General features: G+C 38.4%; 1 protein-coding gene across 2 annotated transcripts; it reads left to right on the top strand.

Annotated features, from left to right (window-relative positions):
* Nucleotides 1-3: 3 nt before the first annotated feature.
* PROSER1 (proline and serine rich 1) lies at nucleotides 4-21,380 on the top strand. Of its 2 annotated transcripts, none has more exons than XM_082755752.1 (13): nucleotides 4-589; nucleotides 3,770-3,835; nucleotides 4,584-4,652; nucleotides 5,092-5,186; nucleotides 6,857-6,950; nucleotides 7,444-7,554; nucleotides 8,269-8,352; nucleotides 9,252-9,330; nucleotides 11,754-11,849; nucleotides 11,972-12,016; nucleotides 14,331-16,095; nucleotides 16,742-16,889; nucleotides 18,271-21,054. In XM_082755752.1, the coding sequence occupies exons 1-13, from the start codon at nucleotides 545-547 to the stop codon at nucleotides 18,391-18,393; spliced, it is 2,820 nt and encodes a 939-aa protein (XP_082611878.1). In that variant the 5' UTR covers nucleotides 4-544; the 3' UTR covers nucleotides 18,394-21,054. The 2 variants fall into 2 exon arrangements, with proteins under 2 accessions (XP_082611878.1, XP_082611879.1); XM_082755753.1 differs by lacking the exon at nucleotides 18,271-21,054 and adding an exon at nucleotides 21,063-21,380 and having other exon boundaries at nucleotides 5-589.
* Nucleotides 21,381-22,694: the final 1,314 nt, after the last annotated feature.

The raw sequence follows: 22,694 nt of genomic DNA, 5'->3' as shown, positions 1-22,694 counted from the left end.
GGGGTGCCCAAAATGGCGCCGGCCCGGCGGGGATGAGGAGAGGAGGAGGAGGAGGAGGCGCACGGGAGGAAGGCTCCGCGCTGTGTGCGGCGTTTCTGAGGAGCCGGGAGAGCTGCGGGGCCGCCTCGGGGGTGCTGCTTCTCCTCAGGCACCGCGGGAGGCGAGCGGTGCCCAGATTTGGCGTCATAGCGGCGCGCCCAGCAGAGTGGCAGGACCGGGGCAGCGGAGCTTCTCAGCGCCTCGCCTCAGCTCGGTGCCGGGCCGTGGCGAGCGGGATGGCCCCGCTGCCGCCCGTCTGTCCCTGTCCGTCTGTCCCGCGGCCAGCCGCCGTGCAGAGCCGTCAGCGCTAGCCTCAGGGGCTGGGGAGAGCCCGGGCCGCCCGTCCTGCTCGGTGTTTTTTAACTAATCTATAAATTTTTAACTAATCTATATATCTTAGCTAATCATATATATTTTTATATATCCTCTCGTTAAAATCTTTGGCCTGGAGTATTTTTTTTTCCCCTACCCTTTTCGTATATCTGCATTGAATGAACTAATAAAGATGGATAAGAAATCGTTTGAGACCGTGCTGGATGAAATTAGAAAGGTAACTTTTCGTTTTGCATGCCAGATTAACCATTTCATCTAAAATATGATGAACACACCACGTTCATTTGTGTTCTTTAATAATCACTCGAGGCTCCAATAAAGACTAAATTGCACTTCAGTTTGAAAAACTGTAATTCTGTGTTACTGGTATATCCTAGTCATTGTATATCAAATATAATAGCATATGGCTGTTGTGATGTGCTTGCTCTGTTTGAGATACTTTTATTCTCTGAGAAAACTGACGTGATGTTAATTCAGTGCTGAAAGCGTGGACCAGATGCACTTGAAAAAATGCTTGTCTGAAATAAACATTGGAATAATTTATCATGACTTTTTCTCTCTCAAGGTAGAGCAGGATGAAAAGTCAAACTAACCGAATAGTTCTTAAGTGAGGGGAGGGCATTTGCTTAGTTCATCTGGAGAAGTGGGCTTATAATGTGAGTTATTTTTTGTATGTATTTTGGAGATGAAACACATAAGAGGGCTGATGACCAAGATGCATTTTGCCATCTCCCCCTGCTCAGGAGCATGTGCATGCCTTCCTCCAGGTTGTGGAGGCCTGGATTTTGGTCCCCTTCATGGGTTCTGTTTGCACATCACCTGTTAAAAATGCCCTGAGCAAAATATTTGCTTGATGTGGGAAGCAGAGACACAAACAAAGCCACGTTAGGCATTGGAATGGGCTGCCCAGGGAAGTGGTGGAGTCACCATCCCTGGAGGTCTTTAAAAGACATTTAGATGTAGAGCTTAGGGATATGGTTTAGTGGAAGACTTAGTGTTAGGTCAGAGGTTGGACTAGGTGATCTTGGAGGTCTCTTCCTACCTAGATGGTTCTGTGATTCTGTGAAACCCAGGCTTCCCGTTATCTGACAGATGCTCTCACTTCTTTCTGCACAGAGGCTTGCTTTTAACAGAGGAACTAGAGATCAGTGTTTAGGGCAGTTCCCCAACTGCTGGAAGTGGACAAGGAGGTAGAAAAAAATGTCTGGACCCTTCAGGAACTGAGAGACAAATAAAAGGATGGTTCCTGCCTTGTGTGGGAAGTGCAAACCTGCGGTGAGGCGTTTTGCTGTAGCTGAAACATTAAAGCAGGGGTGATGTATGTCACCAGTGTGCTGGTAAAGCTGTGGTGGTGAGGAAAGGAAGGGCTTGTCCTGGGAGTTTGTTATCATGAGCTGTTTTGGGGGGGGTGTTTGCCTGCAGACACTGGGGTGCTACAGAGAACAGGTTTGGTCCAGCCAGTGCTCGGGGCCACAGTGACTGTGGTGGGAGTAGTGTCCTTTTGGGGTGCACCAAGGTACAAACCACCCCTGCACAGAGCCCCAGTGATGGTCTTCCTTAGCACCACAGCACTCGCTTCCTTTTTGTGTAGGGCCTCAAACACCCCTTAATAAAACAGATGGGTTTAGGGGTATGTATATGTATGCTGTGTAACCATCTAAAAAAGACAGATTAAGAGGTTTCAGGGTGTGGACTTCCATCCTAGTCTAAGATATTTTATGGAAAATTTGGGGAAAAAATCAAGGAGCAACTTGCATGTGAAGTACTTTTTCTGAGAATCGGTGGTGGGAATGAGTAATGTTTCAAACATCATGTCTGCATTGCAGCCCTTCAGAATACGCTCTGTGATTACTAAATGCTTCAGACAAAAGGGGTTTTGACATGTGATTGCAGGCAATTATATTTCCTGTATGCTCTCTGCCTGTATTCCTGTAAACCAAATTTACAGTTCATCTAAGGATCAGCACTGCGCTGTTAAGACTAGCTGTGCTGTATCAATGTGACATCTGTATCTTTGTTGGTAGCTCTTTGTTTAAACTTAGTCTAGCTCTGGAGTAGAACCTTATTTATTAACTGGCTCACAAGTAATTAGTGTGGGTACATTTCATTTTCACCCCACAATTATCAGGAAAGAATTATTCAAATGTCTTAATGTGTAGCTTAGTGCCATCTTTCCCCATACATATTTAGGATTATTAACAAAATATCCTTTTCAGAGCACTGCTTTCTGTTTGTGCTATTTTTGTTATGTTATTCTGTTGTTGATTTAAGGACTGACATTTCTTTTTGTAAAGAAACTGTTACATGACATGTTATTTTCTTTTTTTTTCCCTTTATATGGGAAGAGAAGGATGGGAGAGAATTAAAAATGATGATGTAGAAGTGGCTGTGAATCCCCTGTGGCTTCAGTGTTTCTGGTAGTCTTGGTCTCTTAATGAGGTAGAGGGGTTTGCCTCAATCAGTGTGCAAGTGTGTTTCTGCACAGCTGTGCTCCTACAGACAGATTGCAGTGATGGAGACCTTCATTTCTGTCTGTGTGGAGGAGCAAGGGGCAAAAATCAGAAAGAGTAGGGGGGCGGTTTTAGGGCTATGCTATGCAGTTGGGGAAAGGAGAAATGGGGGTGGATGAAGCTGAAGATGACCAGGATATTTAGCGTAAGAGCTAGAGATAGATGGGGGGCTTGGAAACTGGAGAAGAAGGTGTCCTGTCTTCCTGTGCTGCATGAGTACCAGTGAGCGGAACACAAGGAGAGGGAGGCAACCCCAGCTGCTGGCCTGTGTGATTGTCAACAAAACTGTCTTACCACCAGGTCAGAAGTGGAGGCCAGTACTGCATTAAGCTGCCTTGCTTCCTTTGTTTTAATGGTTGCATGTTCAATTTTGAACTGTGGTAAGGTAATGATAAGACAACATCACATTTCTGGCATACTTAATTCTGTCCATCCAGTCTTGTTACCCAGTCTCTACATAAATTCACTGCAGTAAGACACTCTGCTAATTATGTTATAGGAACGTACAAGGGGATTGAGTGAATAATGAACTGTATTTAGCATAATGTTGATGTAAACCATAGTGGCAAAAGGAAGAATGCATATGATGTTCTTTCAGTTCAGTTTTAAACTAAAAAAACAATGTGAAATGAATTAAACCCAAATGAGTATTTTTTAAAACAGAAAAATTAAATGGTGTCTCTGCTTTTCATTGTTCCTTTAATTCACTGAGGAATATAGTGTCACTTAGAAATACTGCAGTTAATTGATGCAAAGGTCATTTTGTAAGGTTGGGTATGTTTTTTAGATTAATAGTTTGATCTAACAGATGATTGTGCTATAATTTTAATTTTGAGGGGCTACTGATGTGTTTTGTCTTTTTTTGTTTCCCCCTCTGTATCTTCTAGGCTGTATTGACTGAGTACAAATTAAAAGCTATTGAATATGTTCATGGATACTTCTCTAGTGAACAGGTAAAAGTCAACACTGTCATGGATTTAATGGGAGCTGTTGGTTTTGTGTGTTTAGTGGTACAGAAAGACTGCATCTTCGGTCATACTGAGGCTGATCATACTCACTTTTTTATTTATTAACTAGGGAGATATATTTTCTAATTATTATATCAACATTAATCTGCTAAAAGTAATACTAAGTTATTTTATGTTAGCAAAACCATTGCATTTTAGCTCCTCTTGTGTGAGGAAAATTGGGGCAATTAATCATGGAATTTGGGATTATTTTGCATGTATCTTCTAAACTGGTGTATTACAATAAGTACCCAGCTGTTATTTTGGTTCTATCTGTTTTTTGTTGTTGTTGTTGTTGTTGTTTGCTTGCTTGCTTGATTCTTTGCTTTCTATCCACGTTTAGTAAATATGTTGTTTGACATAGTGCATGTTAATAAGCTTTTACAAAGGCTTTTTTTTTTTTTTATTCTCATACTGTGGCAATTGTGGATATATAGGAATACATAAAGAGGAATAAGTATCTATTTTAAATACTTCCATATCATCTCAAGACATAGGATGATTATTTAGGAGACTACTTGGACATAAAAAGAACATTAGATATTGATGGGCACTGAGGTAGTCAAATATCACAGATAGGTTTGTGTTTTTAACTGTATACCACTGTATTCCAAGAATGGAAAGATGATGTTGATGCTATTAGCATCACTTTTGAATATACATAAAAGATTAATTGATGGCTTTTCTGTTGCAGGTTGTTGAATTACTGAGATACTTTTCTTGGGCTGAACCACAGCTCAAGGCAATAAAGGCTTTACAACATGTAAGTTCTACTGGAATCATTTTGTGGAGTATGTTTGCTCTTTTAATCTCATTTTAATTTTATGATGTGTGCTTTTGCAACTGATAGGTCTACCCTTTAATCTTCAGTGTTTCCTTTTTTTTTTTTTTTTTAATGAAATCTCATACATTTAACCAGGGTATTTTTTTCTCACTAAAGTATCTTTGACTTTCCTGTGTAACACGAGAATAATGTAGCCCTCTAACTAGTGTTAACCTTCCTAATATCTCTGCTTTTGACAAATGCTTTGTAGTGTTCCTTGTACAGGATTTAGCACATATAATCTCCTTCACAGAAATTAAATAAATATTTGTTTGCTGAAATACATGATACAAAGCTGTTACTGAGTGTCATTTTTATTTTAAAGTAATTGTAGTGCATTGTTTTATATCCACTTTTTTTTTTCTTGCTTGCTTGTCAGAAAATAGTGGCAGTGCCCGCATCAAAAATGGTTAATATTCTCAACTGCTTCACATTCAGTAAAGATAAACTTATCGCCCTTGAAATCTTAGCTTCGTAAGTACCTCTCATGCGTTACTTCCTTATGATGTATTTATTGTATTTTGCTAACGTTTGAGTATGTAAAACTTAATATACTTCTAGAATGAAGAACTGTGGCCAGTTAAGGGAAAGCACATATCCATTATTGATAGGGCTGTAAAAGAAAAAATAGAAGCAGACATTGTGCAGAATTCCATCTGAGTCTTGTGCACGCCTCTTCTGTTTGCTAGAAAAGTGTTGCTTTGCAGTGGTCTTTAAATATTTTTGAAAATGAAGAGGGCATTAAGCCTATTTCTGCTCACTGAAATGTAAAAGGCTTGAGACCAGAGCGCTCTGAGCATTTACCCTTTTGCATTTGCAAGTCCTCTAAGTATTACATATATAAAAATGAGTTAAGTAAATACTACTTTTAAATTGAAACGTTTTGTTTACTGATTTAATGTCTGTAAAAGATGTATAGATTTTCTAAATGTATGATTGTATAGAAAGTGTTTTTTTTTTTTTTTTCCAACTATGCATAGCAGCCTCAAAAAATTTACCTCTTACACATGTTTATATTGGAACTTTTCTGTTTGGTTTCTGGTGGTGGTAGTGTGTTTTTTTTGTTTTTTTTGTTTTTGCATTTTGTATGTCTGCCTTGCATATGAATGCTGTGCTGGTTTAAACATTTGGAGGGATACAGATTTGTGATATAGATACCCATAGATTGAGGATATAGGCATGACCTTATTTTTGGAGTTGAGCTGTGAGAATCTGTATGAATGCTCCTAGTCTCTTCAGACGAAAGCAAAACAGGGCATCCTAAAGGATGGCATAATAAACTAACCTGTCCTGCTTCTTGAAATAGAATTGGAGCTCATAGGCTCTTCTGTTGTTACACTTCAGCTGGTGTGATTGATCACATTTTAATACCATCTATAAGGTATTTTTCTTGGCTTTCTTCAACATTCTGCTGATTCTGTTTATTCTAATATTTTTCTCCTTTGATAATTTGTCCTTTAAGCAGCTGTTTTATGTTTCCAGTAGCTTGGTGGGGGTGTGATATTTGACAGCAGTAAAGGTGCTGTGGTCAGGGTTTTGAAAAAGGCAGGTGGAATCAGACATTAGGCTTCCTGTACATGCAGATTTTGTTGTTCTTCTTGGAGTGTCTAGTGTTATTTTTGGGAGAGGAACAAGAAGAAAGGAAGGGTAGTTTTTGGAGGTATCTGAGGACTTTCACAAGCTCTGCAGAATGTGGATAGAATTGCCAGGGGTTTCATCTTTTTCACTGTGGAATAAATAGGATGAAAATTTGTTTGCCTACCAGTGTAGTAAGAAACAGTGATGAACTCATTAGCTGGTGGTTTTCTGCTGTGCTGGGAATTGTATGCTAGTAGTAATTAAATTTTTCTGACAAAATGCTGTAATGCAAAATCCATTTTGTCAGCATAGCTATTTTTACCATGAAGTCCAGCCATTGTTGTCCATTGTTCCACATTCATCAGCAATTTTGATACCATGTTTCACTTAGAGGTACAAAGTCCATACTTAAGCCTGAGTTTTTTGCTTTAATAATAATAGTAACATTATGACCTGAACTAATTATGCTTTTTAATGTATTGTTGGATACTGGCTTGTCAGTAGTACATTATTTGTGATAAGCATATGGAATGGTAGTAATCATTTGTCATCGTTTTTATTTGTAGCAACATTGTTGATGCTCAGAATTACCGCCTTATTGAAGATCTGTTCAGAATTAATATGTCAGAGAAGAAAAGGTGCAGAAGAATTCTTGAGCAGGTAGTCCAGATACTCTATTTTCCTTGATTCTGTCAAATATGGTATTGTTTGCATCCTTATGGTCATTGCGGGGTGAAGACTTCCCATGAGGACTGCTGGGAACAACTGGTGGAAAGCAGGCTAAAAGAAGAAGCTGCAAAATACGTGCTTTAAAAAAAAGGGAAGTTTTTGTCAGACATCAGAATAATATGGAAAATAGGTTCAGAGACAATCAATACTTAAGGAAACAGTCTGAGTTTGTTTTAGAGAAGACCAAGTGTTCAACCCTAAGTTCAGTACAAGCAGAGGTGGGGTGAGTAGAGTTACTCAAAGCAAAGCGGACTTTGGCAGAACCTCACAAGGACTATTTGCTAAGATCTGACAGATAGAGGCAAAGCTTTGAGTTGTTCCCTGTAGGTTGACTTATGCAGTCTAAATGTCGTGAAATATTAATATATTTCTTTAAAGCATTGAACTTGATAGCAAATAATGACCTTTCTTGATTGTTTTGCAGGCTTCAAAAACAGGTTGTAAGGCTCCCCATGCTATGATATCATCGTGTGGCATGATTCCTGGCAACCCTTACCCCAAGGGCAAACCAAGCCGTATAAATGGAATTTTTCCAGTAAGCACAATCTTATGCCTTTGCTTTTCACAGCATTCTTGATTTAGGATTCATTATAGTATAACCAAACTAGGATTTGTATAGATGTAAGGAGGAGTGGAATTGAAAGCAATGTTTTTTATTATAGTACCCCATAACACTTTCACAGTGTATTTGCATTATTTTTACTAGTGCATTTTTCCTGTGCTGCTTTGTATAAAGATTACTGCATAAATAAGGTGCTGTTCTTATAAAGAAAAACGTTGTAAATAAACTATAGGAATATATGGCAGAATCAGAAGAGATATAAGGAGCCTTCCTGGTAGGTAAGTAAGATGGCCTAATACGGTCACTACATTACTACTGATAATCTTAGTGTAGTTCTTGAACAGCCAAATTGAATATTTCCTGTGAACATTTCAAGAAATGGAAATGTAAGTTATCATGTACAGAGGTCAAAACTCAATTCTAATTATGTCAGAAACGTGGACTTGTTTACCATGCATCTCTTTAGAGGAAAAGCCCAATGTTGCACGCCAAGCTATTGGAATGCTCTCACTTCACATTTAACAAGCATAGAAGACAGTTTATTTTTTCTAACAGACATTATTAAGTGTCACTTTCAGAATATTCAAAAACTCAATTTGGTTTAGAAATAAGGCAAATATATCAGCAATTCTATAGCAAGATTTATTTCTAAATTAATACCTAATAGATGATTTTCTCTTGTTTCAGGGAACTCCTATCAAAAAGGACACAGAAGAGTGTACTAATGAAGGAAAGGGAATAGCAGCCCGTATACTTGGACCATCCAAACCAGTATGTGTAACAAATGAATGAATTAATGAAACTTTTAAGAAAAAAAAAATCTGACTGCGGATTTAATAAGGCTTTTATCTTAAATACTGTTAATGTTTCAAGAAGAGCAGCAATTTAAACAAAGCTGGGCTTTTATAATAAAGATAATATGACCTAAAATTTTTGTATTTAACTTTAAAAGAATCAAACTCTATATTATTTCTTCAGAGAATATGATTCTCTAGTGGATACAGCATGCATGCATTCAAAGGCAGAATTTAAACTACAGTAGCAGAAGAGAAAACTAAAAGCAATTTTAGTAGTTTGTCATGAGCTACTAGAAGCTTTAGGCACAAATGTATACAATTTTATGTTACAGTCTCTGGGGTTTTGCTACATGAACATAAAAATGCATCTTGGAAGTGTGAATTATGGCAGTGCTTTAGGGGAAGGTTCTTTTTTCTGATCTATATTTCAATGTTTTTAAGCACGTAGGACAAACTTTCAAAGAAGCTAATGCTATTTGGAAGTATTGTTCTAATGTTTTATTTACACTTTTATTACGAAATATTTCCCACTGATCTGTATTATTTTAAAGGCAACATTCATTAGTTTTAGATCTGCTTTATCTTTAAAATGGGAAATCGTTCCAAGACTGCAGAGTGTGAAGACTACAAGAAGGAGTTTCCTTTCCCACCTGTGCTCAGTTTTACATTAAAATCTAAAGTGATGTTTGTTTCATTCTCTTTAGAAATAATGAAATATTTGCTGTTATTGTGGATATTGCAAAGGAATTTGATATCATAAATATATTTACTGTGAAGAACAGCTGCCTGTAATAGTATCTAATGTTAGGTTTCTGTGAAACAACAGGTAATGCATTCATTATTGCTTCTTCTGTTTGTTTTTCGTTTGTGTAGGCTCCATCAACCTACAATCCACACAAGCCTGTTCCATACCCCATCCCACCATGTCGGCCACATGCAACTATTGCACCAAGTAAGGCTTCTATATGTTTTAGGTTGATACTATTGTTTCATACATTTGCCTTTTAAGTAATTCAGTGTCAGTTTTCTGACCATTTCTGAAATTGGTTTGTGCTCCCTAAGCATGCTCTGGGTACTGGTTTCTACCTCTTTGTCAAGAATACAGAGTTGACAAAAAGAGGAATATATATTTAATTATTTTTTGAACACCAACATCGTAAGACAGAATACCAATCCTGTTTGATGCCAGAGTAATTCATTTATGGGAGGCATGTGTGTTGGACAAAACTAGGGCTGTGTCTTTGTTTTAATGTTTGACCGAGGTTTGAATTTTGGCTTGGCTAGTCTGTTGACTTGTTGCTGTCGTGCCAAACTTAGGATATGGTCATGCACAGCACTGAGTTGGGTGGAAAGATGTAGCAACTTGCTGTAATTTGTTTCTCGGTTAACTTCAGTAAAAGCACTTTGCTGCCTGTCACAATGGAATACAGTTTCCTAAAAGAAAATTTTAGGCATGTAGATTTCAGTCTCAGAAGGGACATAACAGTTGCCCTTGCTACTTTACATTTTGCCTGACTGTTCCTATCCTTGTGCCTCAGGCAAGACAGAGCCTTTCTTTGTAAGTTCCTCTCTGTGTTCTGCTGCATCAGTTGTTTAATTTAAGACATTAGTGGTGATAGCAAGGCACTTGGTAGCACTTGTCTCAGCTGCAACTGGACTCAATCTGCCGAAGTGCTCTTCCTAGCAAGTGACACAAATAAGTGACACAGACTTTGCTTGCAGGACTATAAAACTGACATTTCGTTGGAATAGGAGGTTGGAGTACTTATATAGGCAGGCAGAAGTCTTTTTGTGCAGCAGATGAAAACTCTTCTTGGTCTTGACATACTGTACTACAAAATGAAGAGTGCTCTGGTTTGCAAGCTTGCTTTTCACTGGTGTTAGGAATTTCAGGGAGTTTTTAAGGCAATTGATGAGAAAGTGTGATAGACCATTTGGCAAGGATATTGAAAAGTGAGTCATCTAATCAACTTAATGTCTACTAATCTCTTTATATCAGTCCAGAAAAATGGGCAGTACTAGCAGCTAAAGTCTGATGACTTGTGCCCTAGAAATGGCTTGCTCTCCAAAAAGCGTACTGTAAACTTGCAGACCAGTTTAAATTTATATTTAATAAATCCTATGCAAAATCAGTTAGGGCACAAAATTTGGCCTGTGACTGGACATAAATACTAGTACATTTTAGTATATAGAATAGTTTTTTATGGTTTCAGGGCCTTATTAAACTGCAGCATGGTTTTAGAAAGCCCTTGTGACAAGGGAACTGACGGCTAATGATACATACCTGTATATAAAATTGTTTTTAATGAGATTGCAGTTACTGACCTGAAATTATTGAATCTGATTCAAGCAACGGGTAGAAAAGTTGGAATGATGTTTTATTTTCTGCCTCTTACATGTTATGGTATAATATCTGCTTCCTCCGTGACACAGTGATTATTAGTTACTTCTCTGATTTTGGATCATGAGTTGTCCTGCAAGAAATCATAACATTAAGAAGAACTTCTATGAAACTGTGAAATCAGAAAGGGTTTTTTTATGTTAAATTACTGCACTTGGAGTATTTTTCAAGTGGTGCCTTTTACAATGAAGCATGAGTTTATATACTCTTAAAATAGTCATTCAGGACCATTGTGAATTGTATTTATATTACTGTGAGTTAAATTCTTATACTCTTCATCAGAACTGTATGCTATAGCTATCAAACAGCAGTTCAAGTTGCTCCAAAGAATAAGGAGGGGAAGAAAGTTTTTTTTTGACATGTTAAGTACAGTAAGCATTTTATATAAAAATCATCTGCTATCCCATTTTGATTTCTTCACATTTAAATAAATATTGAAGAGTGGTTGATTAAGAATTTTATTTGTACAGAGATGTGACATCATTCTCTGAATTTTCTGACTAGTGATGGGAGGGCTGAGCGTGATCATTGGTATGTTTGGCTCTTTTGTTTGTAAAGGCTTTAATATTAAAAGAAGAGCTGCAACAGCCTTTAAGTTAGGAATAGAAAAAGAACAAATGATGCTGCAGATACTCTGATTCTTTACTCCCCTTTAAGTTTTTCAGGCTACATGGAAGTGAAAGCAATTGAAACCTGTCTTTTTCAGGCTCTTTCAAGGTGCAAAATTTTAATTTCTACTTCTGCTTGGTTCTGTTGTAAAAAATGATGAGAGAACTGCCCTTAGTAAAATTTGGATCACAGTGCATGTCACTCAGGCAGACATTGGCAGCAGCCTGGATGATTAACAACTGGCTTTTTGGTGAAGTAATGTCTTATAATCTTGAAAATGTTCTTTCCAAGGGAAGACATTTCCTAGGTCATTCTTATGCGTGTTCTTCTGGCAATTAAGGTGTATGTTGCATTTCTTCTTTTAGGTGCTTACAACAATGCTGGCTTAGTTCCAATGGCTAATGTCATAGCTCCAGGCTTACCAGCTCCTCCACCATATACTGCTAATCAAGTGGTAGCAGGTAAAGCACGCATAGCTTTAAAAATGTTCATGATATTTTCTCCTCCTTCCTTGTTCTGACTGGATCATTCACTGCTCGAGTTCCATTTGCTTTTAAGTAATTAGCTGTTGTTCTCTGTTTAGAAAATGAAGACCTTTCCAGCCAGGCAAAACCTTCCCAAAATCAAGGTAAATTGCAAATCTGCAGGGGGCTTATTGTGTTGTTTGTAACTCCACTAATTATTCTGAAAATGTAAATAACTTATTTGTTTAGTAGGATTTCCATAACGATCTATGTATTTAATTGCTGTTGCAAGAGAATCTCTTGAAAACTGATAAAAATTTTCAGGCATTTTACACTTAAAAGTATTAAACAGTTAAAATCTGGCCATTTGTGTTAGCTCATTAAGTTTTATATTAAGTATCTGTATATGTATGTAAGAAATGCAAAAAGTTAAATCAAGATATGCTTTGCAACGTAGTGCACTGAAACACTTCGTTAGTATTTTTTACAGTTGTTAAAAACCTCAGACATCTATTTGAAAATCCATACACTTTTTAATTTCATATATTAGTTGCAGTGGAAGACTAGGAATACAGAAGAGAGATTCTTTGTTCTTTGTTTGTTGAAATCCATATGTAGAATGTCTTAACTGTTAAATCCAAGTATGTCTCCTGCAATTTTGTCTTACACTTTAAATTCCAATTCTTTTTTCAGAAGAGAATTGTGCGTTTTTTTGGTCTGTATTTATGTGGTACTTAGTGTACTGGAGATTGGGGATTGAGGTGATATAATACAAATAATAATAATAAATTGGAAGTTGAGCTACTTATAGAAAGTATTTGATAAAAACTTTGTTAACTTTGACAAATATAAACTAAGAATCTGCTATGTTGAGTCAGACATATTAGCAAATACTCAAAGTAGATAGCATGACCATGATAAGTTTAGCTCCTGTAAATATTTCCAGAGGGAAAAAAAAAGTTACATTTTGTCTTTTCTCCTATGCCCAAGGATGGTTCTACAGGAAGGCTGCTATTTCAAAGAATCACTTTATTCATATATACCTTTTAAGTGTACATGAATTTACAAGGTAGTTTATAGAGGTAAATCAGTACAGTATAAGAAGTAAAAGCATCTCTTAGGAAAAGAAATTCAGTAACAGTTCTATTCCTGCTGTGTTTCTTTGGTGATTATCTTTGCTGACTGGATTACAAACTGTGATCATTAGGAGAATATTCAACTTGGAAACTTGAAGGAACAGACAGAATCCAGATCAGAGCAATCTAGGTCTAGGTTTTTGGAAAAGACTATATACAAGGAAGTGGTTTGTTTGCAAGCTTACTCATTTTAGAGTTTCAAGATACATAATAAAATAGAATATAAAATAAAAAATAAAATACATAACAAAATTTGTTGTATCAACTTAGGTCCAGGATTTTAAATATTCAATTTTTAGTTTTGTGCATGCATAGAACTTATATGGGAGAGAAATCTAGCCTATTTTAAACTTAGGGGTGTTGAGTTTGGCTGGTTGTATCAATGATCTGCTTGCAGACCATTGGCAAGCTAGACCATTTTAAAAGTAAATAAAATATGAGGGTTATTTGAGATTAATCAACACGTTTATATTCCACAAGGATCTAGATGTAGAGATATCAGGTTCTTGATGTGCCAGTGTTCATAAAGGCATTTTTTTCTGCCAAACCTCCACAGCCCTGTTAGCCGTGTGCCTCCCTGTTTTCCTTCAGCTTGACTGATGTCTCTTTTACTTGCTTTGTAGGGTTGATTTAAGTCCATACTCGTAGTGTCAGGTGCTTGCCTCAGTTATAGACGCCTGGCTTCAGACTTCCAGAAATACTTGTTGATAAGGTCAAGTGCCAATGTTAGTTTAATACTGTAGTGTGATACATGAATTTAAAAGCATACCTTCTTAGAATCAAAGTATGAAGGAAACACAGTGAAGAGAATGACCTGGTTTGAAAGAAAGAAAAATACCAGCACCTGAAATCAGCTTTCTTCAGATGTTGACTAAACTTCTCTGAAATCATGATACATTGAATTAAGTGGTTCTGAAGGAAATTGTGACCTTCAGTGAGAGTGAATGCAGAGGAGCCCAGGTGATCTGACGCCAGTGGAATGTTAGATGTGGTTTGGGTAACGCTAGATTTTAGGAATCAGAGGGAGGGTGTTTACCTGTATCACTTAACTGTTCTTATGGAGTATACGTGAATATCTCAACTGTCTTGCATGAGATTATGAAGAGGTGGTGAATGTCACAAAGTGCTCTAAAGAGAAGTGGTAGCATACGTCATGTACAGCTTGTGTGATGTGTTTGTACATACCGTTTCGTTTCCAGTGTGGCTTTTTTTATATATAGATGTTATATGTTAGCTATTGCCTGTGTATCATAATTTGAAATGCTGTATAAAATGTGTTTTGTGTTGATTTCAAACATTTCTGACAGTTTCAAGTATTCTTACCAGTTTTGTTTCTTTGCAGCTTTTTCTGCACAAGCGAATCAGCTCTTTACTCCTCATGGTTCTAATCCTTCAACACCTGCTGCTACTCCAGTCCCTACCCCATCACCTGTCAAGGCAATAAGCCATCCATTAGCACCTGCAACTCCACTCATCTCTGGGATGAACATGTCTACCCCTGTCCTTCCTGTTTTCCCAGGACAGGTCTCCTCTTCCATCCATACATCTCAGCCATCCACTCCAACCCCGACTGTCATCAAATCCCTGTCATTGCCTGGTGTTCCTGTCACCTCTGTTCACAGTGCTACCTCTACACCCATCCCTGCAGTTTTCTCTGGGCTGGCTTCTATACCCACTGCTACACCAGCTCCACAAGGTTCTTCCACACCATGTGCCACGCCTGCACCTAATGAAGCTTTTGCATCTGCTACTGCACCATTTGCTGGCCTCCCTTTCTCTGCAACCTCTTCAGTTGCTTCAGCTAACAATCCCACTCCATTGTCATCAGTTTTTGCTGGTCTCCCTTTGTCCTTGCCACCCAATGTCCAAGGGATTTCTAGTCCTGTTCCCTCTACAGTTGCTAATTCTCCTGCCACCACCATTCCTGGTTCACTTAGCCTGCCTAACCCAATTTTGTCTGTCTTAAAAGGATTTCTGACATCAAATGACACTTCATTAATCAATTCATCTGCTTTACCTTCTGCTATGACGAGTGAGCTTGCCTCTCTTTCTGCTCTAGCTAATCAAAGCTCTGACCCTCCCACTTCCTCTGTCAACAAATGTTATACTCCATCAGCCACCCCCACCCCACAGCGTTCCTCCACACCCGGGCTGGCCATTTTTCCAGGTCTTCCATCCCCATCTGTGACCAATTCTAGTTCCACTCCTCCAACATTGCCTGCACAGTCACCTTTGACCACTTCACCATCGATTATGCCAGTCAACTGTGGCTCATCAGCCTCCCTCTTGCATGGCACGAGCCCTACTAATCCTGACCAGCAGCTCTCATCAGCCCCAGCTACCACAAGTATTCCACAGGTTCTAGTCAAAACAGAACCCATGAGTCCTACCCTCTCAGCCTTCAAAGGTCCTTCTCACTCAGCTGGCCCTTCTCATGGCACTATAGGACTGTCAGCGCTTGGGCGTGCATACACCTCAGCAGCTTCAGTGCCAGTCAGTTTACCCAGTTCCCTGAATCCAGCGCTGTCAGGTCTCTCCTCCTTGAGTGCTCCTCTAAACAACTCCAGTTCTCTGGCTTCCATTTCCCTCGCCCCCCATGGCTCCACTGCTCCCATTGCCCCCGTATTTAATGGACTTCCTCCTTTCACGTCTCTAACCAGTAACTTTGCTTTTACTGGTAATCCAGCACTTACACCACCCGTCACTCTCCCAGGGTCTTTGTTAGCTACTCCGTCTACAACTGCTTCAGCTGTGTCTGCCCCTCATGTGAGCTCCACAGCCGCCGTACTCTCAGGACTCGCCGCCTCAGCAACAGTCTCCGCTCCACCCTTTTCGCTTAACTTGTCCAGTGCTGTCCCTTCCCTTTTTTCTGTTGCCCAGGGACCTCTGGGATCATCAAACCCATCCTTCCCTGGTTTTCCTGTCTCTAACACACCCTCTGTCACTCCTGCTCTCCCTTCTTTCCCTGGCCTCCAGGCATCTTCTGCAGTAGCAGCAGTTGCACCGTTGCCGGCAGCTGCCACAGCCCCATCTCCGGCTCCGGTCCTGCCAGGGTTTGCCTCGGCCTTTAGCTCAAACTTCAACTCTGCACTTGTTGCACAGGCTGGGTATGTTTTGTTTCTGAAGGAGGTCAGAACCATTTCTTTTTCTCTTGAGCAAAACTGTGGTTTTACTTTATGCAGAGACATTATTTTCAGTCACAGTTAGTAATTACAGTTAAATTGTAAACTTAGTTCACCAGTACATTGCCAGCTGTCTTTAGAAACTAATAAAGTAGCTACTAAATAGGTTGCTCTTGGTCATTCTGGTTACCACAGTCTAACCCAGCGAGGTGCTGAGTAGTCTTGTGTCCCAGATGAGGATACTTGGCACCTCCTAGGCCTTTATGTGAATGGATTCCACGTTGGCATCCATTGACGTGTCCAGGTAATGGCAGACGATGTTCCTAGATGTTCCCATATTTTAAGGAAGTACTTAGCAGAGTTTTGTGTATGTTTTTTGTGTATGAATAGTAGGCCTAGACAAGATACAAAAATTTCTGAGTTCCCTTCTTAGGCACATTGTGTTCCAGATGGTCTTGGTTTGTGTGTGCATGAATAATTTGTAGGCGGGTAAAGAGTGGGCTTCTGTTTGGAAATTCTGGCCTTTATGTGGTTTAGAAATTAAGATAGGCATAAACTTATACAGAGAGAAAGATAGGATAAAATGTCATGCAGATATTCCTAGTAACAGCCACATCTTGATTTCTTTCAGTTTGACTTCTGGACTACAGACACCGGGAAATGCAGTTTTTCCTGGTCTTTTATCTCTCCCTGGTATCCCTGGCTTTCCCCAAAGTGCCACACAATCTTCCTTACAGGAATTGCAGCATAGTGCGGCTGCACAGTCGGCACTACTACAGGTAATGTGCCTATTTGTTGATACTATTTTCCTTCCAGTAATTGTTTGAACGTGTATTTCAGTGTCAACTTCTTGGGATTAGTTTAAATACGTAAATGGTTTAAAACCTCTAACCTGTCTGAGAACCAGTTACAAGGATGATGAAAAAGAATGACTCAGATAAATGTTTTTACTGAAGGTCTGGGGGGACCAATCAATATACAGTGCTTTTGGAGGTTATAAATGGAATTAAACTCTTTCAGAAAAACAACAACAACAACAAAAAAAAAAAACTTTGTGAAATGAGGTGTGAAAGAAAAAAAAAAGAAAAGGCAAGAGAGTAAAAATTTTATATAGATTTATGTTAAATCTAGTGAGCTGACCATGTAGGTGCAAAATCTGAGCTCAGTTCCAGTCTGACATTTTAATACTTTGGAAAACCACTTTGTCTTTACTTATGCACCTCTCTACATCCACAGTCAGATTTTATTGAATTTGTGTTTGCTGTTGTAGTGCCTTTGTCTTGACAGTTACCACAAATATAGTCCCCATAATATAAGCTTGAGGTGGCTGTAGGTAATATGTAGTTTCATCATCTCTCTTGTCCATGAAACAACTCATTGCAGTCAGCAACCTACAGAGGTTAATTGAAGCTATCATCATTTGTATTAGATAATGTAGACATTTAATTTATCTGTTGTTTAAAAAGGCTTCTGTACAGAATAAGGATTCTGGAAGAATTTTTGTCCTTCTATACAAAATACTAGAACAGACAGTTAAGTGCCTCAAATTGATGATTTCTCTGTTCTGTGGCACATGAATTTTTGAGATGGAGCACGTGTCTAATACTGTTCAATATGCAGAATACTGTCAGATACCTCTTGAATATCAGAGGAAATAGATCAAAAGAAGCAAATGACTTAATCTCAACCATGTTGCTTTTCCAGCTCTGGAAATTATTCTGTGTAGATCTATGTATGCAGATTGCATTGAGGAAATGTTTTTCTTGTTTACAAGTTAAAATCATTGAAGTGAACACTTGAGCAATGTAGATAAAGAAGGCTCAGAGTCAGTGAAATACTACAGCTTCTAATTAAGCTATGCCTTCCAGATCAGCTGCGGCTTCCTACACTGAAAAATAAATGCCAATAATGCTTCTTCATGTTTCCTCTTAATCCAACTGCTTTTCTCACTCTGGTATTTCAGAGCAATAATTGCACTGCAGTTTAACACATGCATATAGCTGCATTGCTCATCTTCACTCTTTGCATATTTCAGATTAAACTTTAAGTATTTTTTGTTTTGGCTTGAGTATGACCGGTATTGTGCCTGAAATTTTGCTTGATTTAGGTTTTTGTTTGTTTTTATCTGTGCTGTTTCCTAACTTCTTCTCTTCCTTGAAGGCACACTCTGCTTCTGCTCTGGAGAACTATACAGCTCAGCCTGAAGGTTTTGCTAACTATCCATCAACACCAGGAACACCATTTTCACTGCAGACAAGTCTGCCCCAGAGTGGATGGCAATAAATACCAGACATTTTTAAAGACTGCAGTGGTTGCTTGACAGAGCCTGATCCTATTCACTTTGAAGGCTGACTCCACTTTAGTGGGAGCACTCTGCTTGAGTGGGATTGTGGTCTGAATTGGGGAAAGAGGGGGAAACGTGAGGATAAAATGATTCCAGGCAACTGCGTCAGATGTCAAACCTAATTTGTGATTGCATTTAACTGATTCAGGGTCTGATCCTGTGAATTGCTGAGCATCCCTGACTCTACTTGTATCTTAGAAATTGAATGTTTGGCTTCTTACAGGATCAAGAACATTCAAACAGGCATGTGTAAATAGAGCAATTGGCTTTCAAACTGAATGGGGAGAACAAGTATACATAATAGCGTGTATAAGCACCTATTCTTCTGTTACGTTTTGTATGGTATATGTGGTTAATATAGAATGAGATCTAGACTGAAATTAGATACTTAAAGCTGTAGATGATCTTTAGTCTAGCTGCACGCCTCTCGTGCGTGCATAGATCAAGATCAGTGTATGGTTCTTCAGATCTTTTATTTGTATGTGTGAGGATCTCCTGTTAGCATCAGTAGTATGTTAAGGGGAGACTAGATCAGAGGGGCTTGGGGGTATTCTTATGCTTTGAGATATTGTCATGGGCTTGCTGCTGAATTGAGTACTCTGTCAGAATCTGAGCAGGAGATCTAGGAGATGGTGCTGTATTGTATTTGGATAGAAGTGGATTACGTTTTACCGGAGTATGGTTTAGCTAGCTGGAAATATGTCTTTCCAAAGTCCATAAAAAGCCTTTTAATTTGCATCTAAAATAATGTTCCGTAACATTTTCCCTACCCCCACACCTCTTTGTGAATGAAATAATTGTACTGCGGATAGGCTGCCTATCCGGCACTTTTGACTGCAGACTTTTGTGAATGTTTACAGACATGTGTCAAGTTCTTTTCTCCCTTATATTCACAAACCCACTGGTTCTCTCTTAGCTTTTTGGCTATAAACCACAACCTGATGGTGCTTATGAGTTATCCTGTGAATGTAAGTGGGAGCAGAATTTGGACCATGGGTTTTTTTAGTATTTTTCCTTGGAAAATGTACATGATTTTAAAGGCATAGAGCTAAATTAACTGTATTGGTTAGGAAGGGTAATGATGCAGTATATAGAAAAGTCTTGCTTTGTTAGTGAAATTCAGTTGTGCACTCTTTTAATAATGCTAGTACCTGTGGCAATGTGTAACACATCATTGAATATCATTGAATATCATCTATGTAAGGTAAACTCCTGATCATGTTTTAGAGATAACAGAGATGAATGATATTCAATCTTGTGGTTAAATTAAAACGTAGAAGATACTATAATGTAGAAAAGCTCTGCACCTAGAGTTTTACTTTTTTAAAGATGAATTCTGCTGGGAGATGTTGCTAATGTATTTTCTTTCAAGATGTGAACAAACTTTTTTAGAACATTAATGGAAATTCCTGTACTGGTTTTTAACACAATTTTTTAAAATAAAAAGTTTACAGTCATGGCAAAAAGGCTTTGCTGACCATTTACCTATTTGCTTATAAAATAGATGAATAAATTTGTTTTTGCTAAGACACTTCCTCATGTTTGATATTACTTATGCTGGTTTTTATGATGGAGAATTAGATACTGAATTATAAAATAGGTTTCCTAAAGAGTGGTAACAGAGATACTCCATGAAGTGTTTAGATAGAAAACTTAATAGTGTCCTACATACTTTGTCAGCAATTGAGGTAGTCTTGCATTTTTATAATCAAAATAACATATTACTTTAAACTTAGAAATATGTTGCTTTTTCACAATTTTTTTATTTCATGAAAGCTGTTGCTTTCTAATGCTTCTCCACTTTGAACTGCTTTTAAAGTTAGTGCCTTAGCTCTTGATTCAAGAAATCTGCAGAAAAAAATTCAACCATCTTTCAGTACTCTGGTCTTCATTCCTTTTACAGGCTGTTCTTTGTAGATTTGTAGATCAATTGGAGAAGGAGAAAATAATAATATTAGTTTTTATTTTGTAACTTTACCAAGGTGCTGAGTTTGATCACTGATTTGAGTCCTAGTTTCCTGACCAAGCAATAAAAAAAAACTTTAACTCACTTTACCTTGTTCTCTAAAACAAGTACCAAACATCAGCTATTATGCCCTGCTTTATCAAATGTAAGCACTTTGTATGTCTGTTTCTGAAAACATATATTGAATGGTCATGGGTTGTGTGTTTGTGGTGGATTTTTTCTGTCTGAACCTTAGACATCTCAAAGATATGTAGGAGATGGTGAGATCTTGTTTCTCCAAATGCAGTCAGGTGAGAAGTAGTTACTATCCACTGTATTAAATGTTATCCCGAAACAATGTACTTCATAAGTGGTGCCTACCTGCTGGGAAATATCCTTTACCAAGAAAAGAGAATTTCATGCACAGCTGGTGTCATGATAGAGAGAAGCTTGTCATCAATGTCAGGCAAGTGAATAAATTGGTTAAGAAGCATTAAACTATCGACAGTGTTTTCTCTAGAATGGGCTCTCTGACTCTTACTGAACCATGTTGAACAGGATATTGTAAATTGAACTGTCAAGTGGTTAGGATTAAGGTAAGTTTCAGTTTTTTAAAAGTCTTTCCTGATGTAAAATTGTCTTTTATTAATTTTTTCTCCTCAGGAATAAAGTCAGTGTTCTGCACTGCAGCTTGAAGCAAGCTCCTGTGACCCAACCTTGGAATTTCTGAAGGGGATGATTTGTTTTGAGTTCTTTCATGCTTACTTGAGCCCCATTTTAAAAAGCCAGGGAAAAGCCTGCTCCTGAGGCAAACCGTGCCAGATCTTACACTGAGATTATGTTGGGAAAGGACTGTTGCTGTGTGACTTAAGTCTGGACTAACTGTGATTTGATTGGTTGCTTCTTACTGCTGTATTTCAGCCATGCTGAGAGACTACAAAGGTGTAGTGAAACATTCTTTGAAATAAAACCTTCATTCAGAACATGAGAACATATTGGGACTATGTTTGCAACTACAGGTTTTGCTATTTGTTACAGGTACTTTAATTGCAGCTTAAGAAACTTATGATACGAGCATTCTTACTTTCTTGCAGATTGTCTGCATTTCTAGGCTGAGAGGTAAGGGACCCCTTTGATTGACTCTCTCTCATATTTATTTATGTTGTAGTGAAGTGTAGCCAAAGGGGTCTCTCCTTGTCATCTCCACATTTTCTGCTCTTGAAAGCTGATGTCTTTTTCACATTAAAGGAGAAGGAGCAATGTGCGGATGTTCCTACAAGTATTAAGATTTTCTATGTCCTGCCCCTTCTAAATTTTTATCTGAGGGAGATGAATGAGAAGCCTGAAGCAAATAGGCTAGTGTCTGTTCAGGGCCGGAAGAGGAAGAGGCTGAGAAGTCTTTAGGGGATGGCTAAAGCCACTGATCCATGTGAGGGAAAGAGTAAAATGGGCCTAAAAAGATCATAGAAAGAAAAACTAACTATGTTGTATGCAAATCTTATGATATGCAAATATATCAATGGGTAGTACGAGCAGATGGAAACTTTGAACTGTAAAGGACTGGTCACATTTTGCAAATGGAGCTATTGGTGCAGGGAAATGTTGGAGAACGGACTGTTTACAGGTAAGCACCAAATCATTGTGCCTTTGTGCTGTTTTAGGACTAGAAGTTGTGTTAGCTACATCAGAACACTGCAGAAATCCCTCAATGGCCACCTACCAGTCACCTGATGCTACATCTAAGTCAATAAGCCTTGCTAAAGTGGCTTTGGACTTCAGCTGTTTTTCTTTGTGATATTGCTCAGTACTGCAGATCTGTACCAGGTTGTTCAGCGCTAGTAAAATTCCAGCTTGCAGACTGCTTCAATGCTCGTGTATTTTGCACTTGAAGACATGAGAGCTAGTGACTGTTAGCCACATTCCCAGCATAGCCCCAAGGAAAAAGGATTATAATTGCCCTGACTTTGACTTCAAATTTTTGAAAATGAAAGAATAAAAGTGCAGCAGAAGTTAACACAAAGTAGTACAGTGATGTTCCTCAACATCAAAGAAAAATACCATCTGTTTGAGCCACATTTCAAGGGATATTTTTACAAGCACCTCGGGGTATTCCCAGAAAACAGCAGGGAGCAATTATTTCTGTTAGATTTTAATGTTTTGCTCATCTATCTGACGGTGTAAGCCGCTGTGTAGATTGTAGCATTCAGATAACTTCATTTATTACAAGCCATTTTCCATAAAACGGTTGATTTAAAAAAAAAATGGGGTAGTTTTGCATGTTAGATTTTTCTTGTG

Source organism: Aythya marila, assembly GCF_965140915.1.
Source record: "Aythya marila genome assembly, chromosome: 1".
NCBI lineage: Eukaryota > Metazoa > Chordata > Aves > Anseriformes > Anatidae > Aythya > Aythya marila.
The sequence above is the reverse complement of the archived record's forward strand: the minus strand, read 5'-3'. Positions and strand labels throughout refer to the sequence as shown.